The 12,413-nt window shown below is 39.7% G+C and overlaps 1 protein-coding gene across 1 annotated transcript in view; it reads left to right on the plus strand.

Moving 5' to 3' along the window:
* Positions 1-12,413, plus strand: part of si:dkey-28b4.8 (sarcoplasmic/endoplasmic reticulum calcium ATPase 2) — a 48,065-nt gene that overhangs the window by 25,483 nt on the left and 10,169 nt on the right. The window contains exons 10-18 of the mRNA XM_041785000.1: positions 316-482; positions 3,389-3,477; positions 4,129-4,231; positions 4,899-5,030; positions 10,447-10,572; positions 10,863-11,084; positions 11,233-11,344; positions 11,631-11,869; positions 11,956-12,176. Of these exons, the coding sequence (XP_041640934.1) occupies positions 316-482; positions 3,389-3,477; positions 4,129-4,231; positions 4,899-5,030; positions 10,447-10,572; positions 10,863-11,084; positions 11,233-11,344; positions 11,631-11,869; positions 11,956-12,176 (1,411 nt within the window). The remainder of the gene's footprint in view (positions 1-315; positions 483-3,388; positions 3,478-4,128; positions 4,232-4,898; positions 5,031-10,446; positions 10,573-10,862; positions 11,085-11,232; positions 11,345-11,630; positions 11,870-11,955; positions 12,177-12,413) is intronic.

Below are 12,413 nucleotides of genomic sequence, written 5' to 3' on the forward strand. Positions count from 1 at the left end.
CCTATCAGAAATCATAATATTAACTTGGTGCCAATTTAGTGGTTTAAAAAACATTTATTTTGCTTCAATCAGATTAACAAGTCACTTTAGTGAGACATGATGTCAGAAAATACTTCATTAAAAAGCACAGATGCATGCATCTTTGATTGAGGCACTTGTGAACCAGCTGCTGTGGTGGGGAGGCAAAATACCAGCCGCTATAACAGAAAAATCTATTAATAAGAATTATACAAATAGTTCTCCTCTTAAAGACAACCTTTTCTTAGCACCATCATCTAATCTGCTTGTTTTTTTGTTGTTTGTTTCTTCTCTTAGGTCTCCCTGCCGTCATCACCACCTGTCTGGCTCTGGGAACGAGGAGGATGGCGAGGAAGAACGCCATCGTCCGCAGCCTGCCGTCAGTGGAGACGCTGGGCTGCACCTCAGTAATCTGCTCAGACAAAACTGGAACTCTGACTACCAACCAGATGTCCGTCTGCAGGGTGAGAAGATGGATGAGTGTAAAATTACAAGAAAAGGAGGGGTGGTATAGTTATGATGGTTATAAATGACACTGAAAAGCAACTGAAGTAGTTGGTTATGGTACTAACAGCTCATCATACTAACATTCCATTAACAAAGATTTAGTTCATTTATATCTAGACAAAAAAAATCCATGTGAAGTACATTCTCATAGAGCATTAAGTCCTCAAGAGTAGGAGGCTCTTAAGCCCAATCTGTGGTGGAAGCCATATTAAAAACCCGGTCTCAGACTAACTGTAGATCAACCCAGGAACAAAGAGATAAGGTGGCTTTAAGCCTCCTTACTAACAGCCTCAACATGCTAAAATGCACTTGTATCAGCTGGTCTCCAGTAACGCACAACTTTGTGTATTTTAATTAAAACTGATAAAAACAACAGTTAAAAACTTTTCAACCCCCATCCAGTGTGTGCCCATGAAGACTTGAACTATGATAGGTTTTTGGACCAGGCTGTAAACACTTTTACTTTTAATGCACATTTTAACATGCAGCGTGTACACCACGTTCCACATTATTATGCAAACAACGTTTTTCTCTGATTTTCTAAATATCAATGCAAATGACAGTCATAATATTTTTCAAGTCATCAACAGTTAGAGTATAATTCAAATGTTTTTGAACAAACTTCATAATGATAACTATTTTTTTTTTTTTAAATAAAAACCTCAAAATGCACTTTTCCACATGCTCCTCATTATTAAGCAGGCCACAGGTTTCAGCACTATGGGAAAGAAAAAGGATCTCTCTGCTGCTGAAAAGTGTCAAATAGTGTAATGCCTTGGACAAGGAGTGAAAACATTCGATATTTCAGGAAAAATTAAGCATGATCATCGTACTGTGAAGAAATTTGTGGCTGATTCAGAGCACAGACGGGTTTGTGCAGATAAAGGCATAATGCGGAAGGTTTCTGACGGACAAATACATCAGATTAAGAGAGCAGATGCTAAAATGCCATTACAAAGCAGCAAACAAGTATTTGAAGTTGCTGGTGCCTCTGGAGTCCCACCAACCTCAAGGTGTAGGATCCTCCAGAGGCTTGCAGTCGTGTATAAACCTATTATTCAGCCCCCTCTAACCAATGCTCACAAGCAGAAATGGTTGCAGTGGGCCCAGAAATACATGAAGACTCATTTTCAAACTGTCTTGTTCACTGATGAGTGCCGTGCTACCCTGGATGGTCCAGATGGAGGAGTAGTGGATGGTTGGTGGATGGCCACCATGTCCCAATGAGGCCGGGACGTCAACAAGGAGGGGGTGGAGTCATGTTTGGGCCGGAATCATGAGGAGAGAGCTGATAGGTCCCTTTAGGGTCCCTGAAGGTGTGAAAATGACCTCGGCAAAGTATATAGAGTTTCTGACTGACCACTTTCTTCCATGGTACAAAAAGAGAATCGTGCCTTCTGTAGCAAAATTTTCTTCAAGCATGACAATGCTCCATCTCATGCTGCAAAGAATCCCTCTGTGTCATTGGCTGCTATGGGCATAAAAGGAGAGAAACTCATGGTGTGGCCCCCATCCTCCCCTGACCTCAACCCTACTGAGAACCTTTGGAGCATCCTCAAGCTAAAGATCTATGAGGGTGGGAGGCAGTTCACATCAAAACAGCAGATCTGGGAGGATATTCTGACATCCTGCAAAAAAAATCTAGCAGAAACTCTCCAAAAAACTCACAAGTTCAATGGATGCAAGAATAGTGAAGGTGATATCAAAGAAGGGCTCCTGTGTTAACATGGAACTTGTCCTGTTAAGATGTTTTTGATTGAAATAGTTTTGATTTCAGTAAATATGACCCCCTGATGCTGCAGTTTCTACAAATGACCATTTTCAGTTCTTTACAACCTATAAACTGTTTTTAAAAGCTGTTGTGCTTAACAATATGGAACAGTGCATTTTGAGGTTTTTATTTTTTTTTAATAATTTTTGTCATTATGAAGTTTGTTCAGAAACATTTGAATTATGCTCAAATGGCTGATGACTTGAAAAATATTCTGACTGTCATTTGCATTAATATTTAGGAAAATCAGAGAAAAATATCATTTGCATAATAATGTGGAACGCGGTGTATGTGATTTCTGGTACTTCTGCAGGCAGCCTCATGTGGACACTTGAGGAATGGCAGGTTTGTACACTGCTGCATTGGCTCCATTTTTCAGCTAAGGAGGTTGTCGCTGAAGACATAGAGCTGAAATTAATGCAGAATAAGGAAAGGAAACATAGGGCATAAAGTAGCATTAAAAACATGCCCCTTTTGCAGTCTGGGCTGCTGCAAGGAAAGCATTTGCAATGTTTGAACAGACACAAATGATTGCAATCAAAGCTTGATCAGACTAAAAATGTATAAGAATTTGATCCAAAAAAGCCCAGCTGGATTGAAATGTCATTCCAAATGAGAGGGTTGTTTAAGTCAGTTATATTGCTGATTGGCATCTAGCTACTCTTGTTCCAAACATGTGTACCCGTTCGGGGTTAAACTGCTCTTATCAAGCATGCCTACCTCCCTCCTCATCTAAGGATGATGTCCGAAGTTCATCCTGCTGACTGTCACCGTCCCCATGTTCATCAGCTGTAGAAGTTTGTTCCAATGAGCTTTCAGTTTCCCTTGGGAAAAAAGCAGAGAAAGCTTCACTTGCAGTCCATAAAATATGTTCATTTTGAAATAAAAATAAATAAATAAAATATAGTCATTCAAAATCACAGACAGAAGAGGCACAGCCATGGGATGAGGAGAGGAAAATTAATCAAATTAAATGGGACACTAATCTAGAGAAAAACTTGAGTATGATGACTATAAGGATCTGATTATAGAACAGCTTGTTGGACTGTGATTTTCTAACATTAATAAACTAACCGATCTGTGTGTGTTCAGATGTTTGTGGTGGACAGTGTGTCAGGAGAGCGCTGCAGACTGAGCGAGTTCTCAGTGACTGGATCTACTTACGCCCCTGAAGGGGAAGTGTGAGTGTTTCTAACCTTTAACCCCTTAACTGCTCATATTTCATCTTTAGAAATACAGTCGCTAGAAAACGTATGTGAACCCTTTGAGATATCTTGGATTTCTGCATAAATTGGTCATTAAATGTGCTCCGATCTTCATCTGAGTGAGAGTGAGATGCTGTGGCATGACCTCAAGAGAGCGATGCACACCAGACATCCGAATAATATTGCTGAACTGAAACAGTTTTGTAAAGAGGAATGGTCCAAAATTCCTCCTGACTGTTGTGCAGGTCTGATCTGCAACTACAGGAAACGTTTGGTTGAGGTTATTGCTGCCAATGGAGGGTCAACCAGTCATTAGCCTAGGGGTTCACGTACTTTTTCCACCCTGCACTGTGAATGTTTTCATGTTTTTTTCAATAAAAACATGAAAACATATAATTTTTTTGTGCAATATTAGTTTAAGCAGACTGTGTTTGTCTATTGTTGTGAATTAGATGAAGATCGGAGCACATTTGATGACCAATTTATGCAGAAATCCAAGAAATCTCAAAGGGTCCACATACTTTTTCTAGCGACTGTATACAATTTGTCTTGTTTCTTTTTATGTTTAAAATTGCGTTAATTCCCTCCCTTTTCCTCCTCATCTCTCCTGTCCTGGTGTTTGTGCAGCTATAAGGACGGCTCAGTGGTGAAGTGCAGTCAGTATGAAGGCCTGGTGGAGATGGCGTCCATCTGTGCTCTCTGTAATGACTCATCTCTAGACTATAATGAGGTAAGACGCTCAAACACAGCTGCAGGGGCGACTCAGACCCTCATATATGACCGTATATGGTCATAAATTAATCCATACCAGAATTTAAAAAATCTTGCATTATTAATCTATTTTTGGCATTCAGATACAAAGGGACTGCACTTCAGTGTGTGTTTTCACACTATGCATTAACAATCTGTCTCCAGTGATGAAGTGATACCAGAACTCTCTGTCCCTCCTCTTATTATAACAACAGATACATCATTTCTCTCTCTTACCACGGCTTGGTATCCCCACATGTTGGATGCAGTGAAGCTGCTGTTAACCCTAAGAGGTCCACTGGCTATTTTGCCATTTTGTTTTGTTTTGGGTTTTTTTTTTTGTTGTTGTTTTTTTTACAATAAACCACCCAGAAAATGTACTGTATACCATGCTCATGTTTAATATACTCTTCTTCAGCACTACCTCAACTTTATTAAATGAAAACTATATTTTTTTAAGTTTGATTTTCTCCAACACATTGTCTAAATTGTACAAAGGCCATGGCCATGTTTGGGTACTGAAATATTTCTACCAGCACAGATTTAGAGAATTGAACATTTGAATATCCTATTCTCACCTGCTCAGTAAAGACTCCCTGCCCTATTGAACCTCTGTTTTTTCCCTGTGTCTTTGTTTTTTGCCGTAGGCCAAGGGTGTGTATGAGAAGGTGGGGGAAGCCACAGAGACCGCCCTCTGCTGTCTGGTGGAGAAAATGAACGTGTTTGACACCGACCTGAGAGGACTGAGCTCAGCTGAGAGAGCTACGGCATGCTGCTCGGTAAGTGTGTGTTTGTGTCTAGGCGTGTGTGTGTGCATTAAAATGTGTATTTGTATTTGTTTGGGAAGGAGGAAGTGAGAGAGTAGCTTTTAAGAGAACAGCACTGATGTAAATGATTCATTGATGTCTGACCTCTGAATGCATTACTCAGGAGTCGTCCTCTCCAGGTTTTATCATCACTCTGATGTCTTTGTACTTTTAAGACCTTAAAGCCACAGCAATGCAGTCAAGAACAGGGATGGAGCAAAACGTCTATTTTCCAGTATGTCCTGATCCTGACTTTTGTAACACGATTATCCACCTTTAAACTGCCGGTACAACTGTAGATATGATTATGGGTGAAATTTCCATTGACTTTGCAGAAGTAGAAATTTCTTCCAGTGGCTAACCACCACTTTTATACTGTTTTTCCAAAGATATTAACTCATATCTTAGGCTGGCTATCAGGGTTAGAAATTATCTTTTTCTGGTGAATTTAGAAATCTACCAGCCACTATCTTTCTTTACCGGCCACTTTAATTTAACAAGCAGCATAATGTAATGAGGTTTACTGTAATAATCAAGGCTTGTAGTGTTTACATTATAAGCTATTTCACGGGTGTCAACCGCAAGGCCCGGGGGCCAAATCTGGCCCATGAAACGATTATATCCGGCCCGCGAGATCATATCATATTTGTATTATAACTGGCCCACCAGTATGAGGTCTGCAGATTTCCTCCAGTATAAAAATGTAAACTTCAACTTGATGATTTAAAATATCTTTAAGTCATAAAAAAAGTAAAGAGTAAGAAGATTTCATAAAAAGTCAAGAATCAATTAGTCAATTAAGTCAATTACGACTCAAGCTTATGATTTTGACTTTTCATTTCACGCTTTCAACTTTTAAAGTCGTAATTTGGGCTTTATATGTCACATTTTTATCTTTTAGATTCCCAATTTTAAATTTAAAGCCATATTTTGACCTTTTCAACTCCTTACTTTGGCTTTTTTAATCCCATATATTGACATTTAAACACAAGATTTCAATTTTTTTCTCATATTTTGACATTTTAAGTTCATTATTTTTACTTTTTATATCATATTTTGACCTTATACTCTCCCAGTTTTGAATTTAAATCATATTTTTAACATTATAAGTCATCATTTTGAATTTTAGCTAATAATTTGACATTTAAAACTCCTATTTTTGGATTTTTAATCACAAATTTTAAGCAATCAGACTCACAATTTAAAATTTTAAGTCATATTTTGACTTTCACACTCATTATTTTAAATTTGATCTTATATTTTGACCTTTCAAACTTAGAATTTTAATTTTGTCCTCATATATTTGCTCTTTAAAAACATTGTTCTTTTAATATCGTGTTCTGATCTTTTGAACTAATAAGTTGACATTTATATCTCAGATTAGAGCCTTTAAATTTACCATTTTTACTTTTTTGAATTTCCAAATGATTTATCATCAGTGCTGTTTTTTTCATTACTGGTGAAAATGAGGTTGACAGTTATGGTTAAATGTTGACCCTGTTAGGCTCTCAGGTTAGACCTAAATCCAGAATCTGACCTCCACTGAGATTGAGTTTGACACCCCTGGGCTATTTAAAAAGGAAACTGGTTTAACAATTAGAGAAAATACTGACATGCTCTCTGTCTTATTCATATCATTTAGAGCCTGTTTTTTTAGCGTGTCGTGATCTTAATATCACAGTCACAACGGTGATGCTGGACAGTGTGAGTGTGATTTTGTTATCACACATGTTAATACTTTTTTCAAATGTCCTGTGTTTGAAGAAAGAACCACTTTTCTTAGACATGTAAAGAATAAGATCAGATAGGTAATAGATGCACTAATTTCTTTACAGGGCTCATCCTCTGCTGTGTTGAGAGGATCAATGGGAAGCTGTCACTGATTTTTAACCACGCTTATGAACAGTTTGTCCTGTGATTATGTGTGCAAATGTTTGCTGCGTGCATGACATTTGGGGACACTGTCATTATAAGAGGCAGACTTGTAAATGTAACATTTTGTGGGCAGTTTCTGCAATATCCTACCAAAATTCAGGCAAAATTCTTTAATTTAAAACGTGTTCAAACACACCTTGAGTAGATTCACTAGTTGCACAGTGTCAAACGATGCCAGCAAAGGGAGGAGGATCCAGGTTTTTTTTGGTCAGTGGACCTGTGGGTCTGCTCGGTTCTGGTCATAAAGTCAGGAACAAGCAGAAAGCAGGGGTTGTATTTATGCTGTCATTGAATTACACCGTTGGGTTACTTTTCTCCCCACCCCTGTGGGTAGGGTGGGCAAATTTACCTGACACTGCTAAAATGACATCCTTATTTGGCCAGTGGTGGGTGTAAATTTCCCATCATGCTGGCAGTGGCTACACGCTTTATAGTATTAGGTTTGATTCTAGGTCTGATTTGTTCAAAAAGAAAAAAAGATAAAGAGAAATATGTGATGAAAGCTTTGATTCAGGAATGCACTCTTTTAAAAGGTGTGTGTCTCTTTAAAAAGCCTTCTATCAAGCATTTGTGTGATAATGTGCTGAAAACTCACATGTTATTGGTTGCTGTCCTCCTCTTTTTGGGTCTGGTGGTCTTCTTTCTGGTGGGTTTTCTGGTTTTCGTGGCTTTCTGAAGTGCAGTGGTCTTTTCACCTCCCCCCTTGGGGTTCTTTGAAGTCCTGGGCTGGGCTTTCTTGGGTTCCTTCTTCGGCACTTTTAATTCTTTTGGCATGTCTACTGCTGAATGTGTCCCTACTGCAGCCACACAGGTGTGGTCGGTGCTGGCTTCTGGTAGTATTGATAAGAATGTGCTCTTGCCCTCAGATGATTGGCTGAGTTGTTGTTTGTGGGCTGAGTACAGGTGCAGAGAAACAGGTTTGGTCAGAATAAGAATAAAATAATTTGGCCTAGTTTGTACTGGTTACAGCATGAGCTTTGGGTTTTGCACAAAACAAATACTCAGAAATCAAGAAATGTATTAAAGAAATATTGTCCCTCTGAGATTTTCCTAAGGTGGCTGCTTTGTCGTTGTTTATTTGTTTCAGTAATTATTTGCGACCATAACTGTACCCCAAATGCAAGATTACTGAGTATTTTGTCTCTTAGTTGAAAACATTTCACTAAAGAATAAGTCGGAAAAGAAAATTACCTATCACTCTTTCAAACTTGGGTTACAGCAGATTGTACAGGCAAAAACACAACAACAATCAAACACAGTCCTTCTGTGGTTAGCATCAACTCAGTTAATCTAATGTTAAATCCAAACTATAACTAGGGATGGGGATTGTTGATTTTATTGATATTTATACCCTTAGAGATACTCCTTATTGATCCCAGTCCTTATTGATACCCCTATTGATACTTTTTTCTATAATTTGTTGGAAAGACAAAATAATGGCAGATATATAAAATACAAGTGGTCATAGCTGAGTAGTGCTTGAGTTAAACTGTATTTATTGAAGTTTCTTGTCAAAAACTAAATTTTCTCATTTTCTTATGATATTTGAACACATCATAACATAAAGAATACAGTTGTCTAATTAACTGAGGTTACCTGAACGCTTCATATTTCCATCCTTTAGCTTAAGTTAAGTAATTAACTTTAATTCTGCCGATTCCGTCAAAGATTTCTACACTGGATTAATATTTTTAACGAACAAGACTTGCTACAAAATATGAGAGCCCTTTCAGCGTTTATCTGAGCAGTAGAAGAAGAAAACTATCCTGAAGCAGCTGAAGAGAATTGTATGAGTGTCTATTACTCCCAGCACAGGTGGATATGATTTCATGCGACTCGCACGCAAGCAGACAGTTAAAGATGCCACATTCTGGTTTAATGTGATGCACAATACTGATGTGCTTTTGGTTTATGTTCCCCTTAAAAGAACTGATGTATGTTTTTACTCCAGTTATATCTTAAAATGAAGTTATGTCACAGACCCTGTGAGACTCGATAACAGTATCGATAAGATAAAACATTATTGAATTTTCGGGTATTTTAAAAACAGAACCTTGTCCATATAGACTCTGGTTTCCATCCCATCCCTGACTATAACACAGGGGCCTGCTACAAGGAGTCAAGCCCGTTTCAGACTGGGATCGTGACGCACGCGTCTCGACCACGACACGTGTGGATTTTCAGTTTGATTGCATGTTAACAAGTCAGGGCTTTCAGACTGCTTGCATGTGCGCCGCGTCTCGCGCAGCTGGTACGCCCGACTCAGGCGCGGAGGGTTGAGAGATTCGAAGTCTTGCCTATTTTTTTCCGCGCACCACATGTGGCCGTGGACCATATTAGACAGAAAATGATAAATGGAGAGCCATATTTACATGTGTGGCAAATATGCACATAGAATATGTTTATAGTATGTTTCTTGATAACCCTGAGGAAGGCCATAAGCTTAAATGCGGCTGTTTTATAAAGTTGTTCCCTAAAGAGCAACTATTAGTGAAACTTTATGTCCCCACACTGGCTGAATATATCACAGGAAAGATAAACACCTATGAATGCTTTTCTGGTTCGTGGTTTTCAAATTAAAAGCCTGGTTTAGTATTTCTGTAGAGAAACTCCATTCACTTGTACAGAATGCTTTTGTTTTGAATAGTTCCCGACAAACTTCTTCAATACACTGAATCAATAAGCTTGTAGGGGGGTTTATTGAGGTAAAACTCGTGAAGAAGGATAGGGCTTTGAGAGCAGGAAAATGCGGCTGACACGCAGCAAACTCGCGCCCTGTGTGAAAGCCGCACCGGCAGGAGCCAGAGCTGACGCGCGCAACATACAAAAGCAGTAAAACACACTCCCAGTCTAAAACGGGCATCACTGTAGCTCCAGCTAATGGCTCTTTTTTCGTCAAATGTGCCCAGTGCTGAACTGATAGCACCAATAGCATCTTGTAAGAGCAGCACAGTTTAGCACTATTTTGATCTAGAAAATGGGAATGAAGGTCTTTGTGTGCTGTGTCAGGTTATATGCATGTGACGATACTCAGCACAGGAATATGGACGGTGACCTGCAACGACGATCAAAGATTGGCACAGCAAGCACTGCTAACATCAGCCACATTCTACAAACCAACTGCACATCATTTATTATACTCTAATATTATTTATTTATTTGCTGTCAAAAAATGAGGAAAATATCACATTTGTGTCACTGATTGACCTTTTCCATTTTTGATGTGCTTTATAAAGGTCCTATGGATTATGATTCCTGTCCCCTGGCAAATTATGCATTGTTTTTGTTTTGTTTGTTTCTTTGTTTTTAAGAAAAAATAATCTCAGTGGTTTAAAAATGAAACTGTATAAAATATGATTCATTTTGCCTCATAGACATCTCTTCAGGCCAGTCTGTGGTGCTGAAATACTGAAGAAAAAATGTTTATTTACCTCTTTTGTATTTTTTGTTTCAGGTGATCAAACAGTTGATGAGGAAGGAGTTAACACTGGAGTTCTCACGAGACCGAAAGTCCATGTCTGTCTTCTGCTCCTCAAATAAACTCACCCGCTCTGCTTCTGGAGCCAAGATGTTTGTCAAGGTAAGACTTTAAAAATGTCCAAATTCAGTGTCAGGTGTGTTAAAATGATACAGCCTCTGTTATCTTAATTATTGTACCAAAAAATACCAAAACTTCAAGTCACATTCATAGGCTAAACTGTGGGAAGGGAAAGAGAGAGCACTTCAATATTGAGTAGGAGAAACATCCTAACATTTGGTGCCTAAGACCTCTCTTTTTGCCTCGATATTGTTTGATTTTTACTAGAATCAATCTAGGTTTGAATCTGGTGTCCCTTGTCTTCTTCATTCGCTCCCTTTTTCTATTCTCAGGGCGCTCCAGAGAGTGTGTTAGAGCGCTGCAACTACGTCCGGGTCAGCGGCTCCACCCGTGTGCCTATGAGCACGGAGGTTCGAGAGCAGCTCTTGTCCACAGTGAGGGAATGGGGATCAGGCAGAGACACGTTGCGCTGCCTCGCCATGGCCACAAGGGACGCACCTCCTGACGTCAACAGCCTGAACTTGGAGAACTCGGCTGCTTTTACCGACTATGAGGTGATGATGATGATCAAACAGTCCCTCACTGTAATATAAAACCATATTATCTATATTTTAGTTTATATATTTGAAAGAGAAGCTGGTATTTGTTGTCATTGTTTCGGCTCTAAAGTACTCCCTCTCCCCCTCTCTTTCCTCTCCCCAGTCTGATCTGACCTTTGTGGGCTGTGTGGGCATGTTGGACCCCCCCAGGAAAGAGGTGCTCAGTGCAGTCCGAATGTGTCGTCAGGCTGGCATCAGAGTCATCATGATTACAGGTTAGCTGAACACATCTAAAGCCCCATGATCCAAATCCAGAAAAAAGATTTAGTTAAATCTATAAAGATACACAGATTTATTTAAATCTACAAATAATGCTGCCTATGTTTTTTTTTCTTGATGGCATTTCCTCGAAAAACTTTAAAAAGATGATACAGATGCTTTAAGGAAAGCAGCAGTCGTCTTTTGTAACTTAAAAACAAGTTTAAACACTTTCAAGTGCAGCTAAACCGTCTTTTAGAATATTTTGAAGCAACAGTTGAGTGTGAATATTTTTCCTTGCAGGTGATAACAAAGGCACGGCGCTGTCAATCTGTCGCAGAGTGGGCATCATCACGGAGCAGGAGGAGGAGCAGGAGGGCTCTGGGGTCAGCGGCGGTCTGACGGGCCGTGAGTTTGACGAGCTGCCTCCTCACCTGCAGCGTCAGGCCTGCAGGACAGCCAGGTGCTTTGCCCGGGTCGAACCAGCTCACAAGAGTCGCATCGTGGAGTACCTGCAGAGCCTGAGTGACATCACAGCCATGGTGAGAGACTCAGAGGCACGAATGTGACCATGATAATAACCCTCCCTCTCCTTGGATGTCACTAAATCATCCTTTTATGATTTCAGACGGGTGATGGGGTGAATGATGCGCCGGCGCTGAAGAAGGCAGAGATCGGGATTGCAATGGGCAGCGGTACTGCAGTGGCGAAGTCGGCCTCGGAGATGATCCTGGCTGATGATAACTTCTCGACCATCGTGGCCGCAGTGGAGGAGGGCAGAGCCATCTACAACAACATGAAGCAGTTCATCAGATACCTGATCTCGTCCAACATTGGAGAGGTCGTCTGGTCAGTACAAGAGATAGAAGTGCACCGTGTCACATATCTCATAGTGCTGATTGGATCATTGATTTTCATCACAGATCAAAACATTGCCAACATATTTATATTATTTAGACCAGCGGTTGTCAACTGGCACCATATCAAGCCCCCTCTAAGCTCAACATCCAGCCCCCAAAACATGATTCAATTCAGAAAATGTAGGCAGGAAAAAAGATCTTTTGGTTTTTAGGGTAACTTTTTAGT

Source organism: Cheilinus undulatus, linkage group 4, assembly GCF_018320785.1.
Source record: "Cheilinus undulatus linkage group 4, ASM1832078v1, whole genome shotgun sequence".
NCBI classification, from domain to species: Eukaryota; Metazoa; Chordata; class Actinopteri; order Labriformes; family Labridae; genus Cheilinus; species Cheilinus undulatus.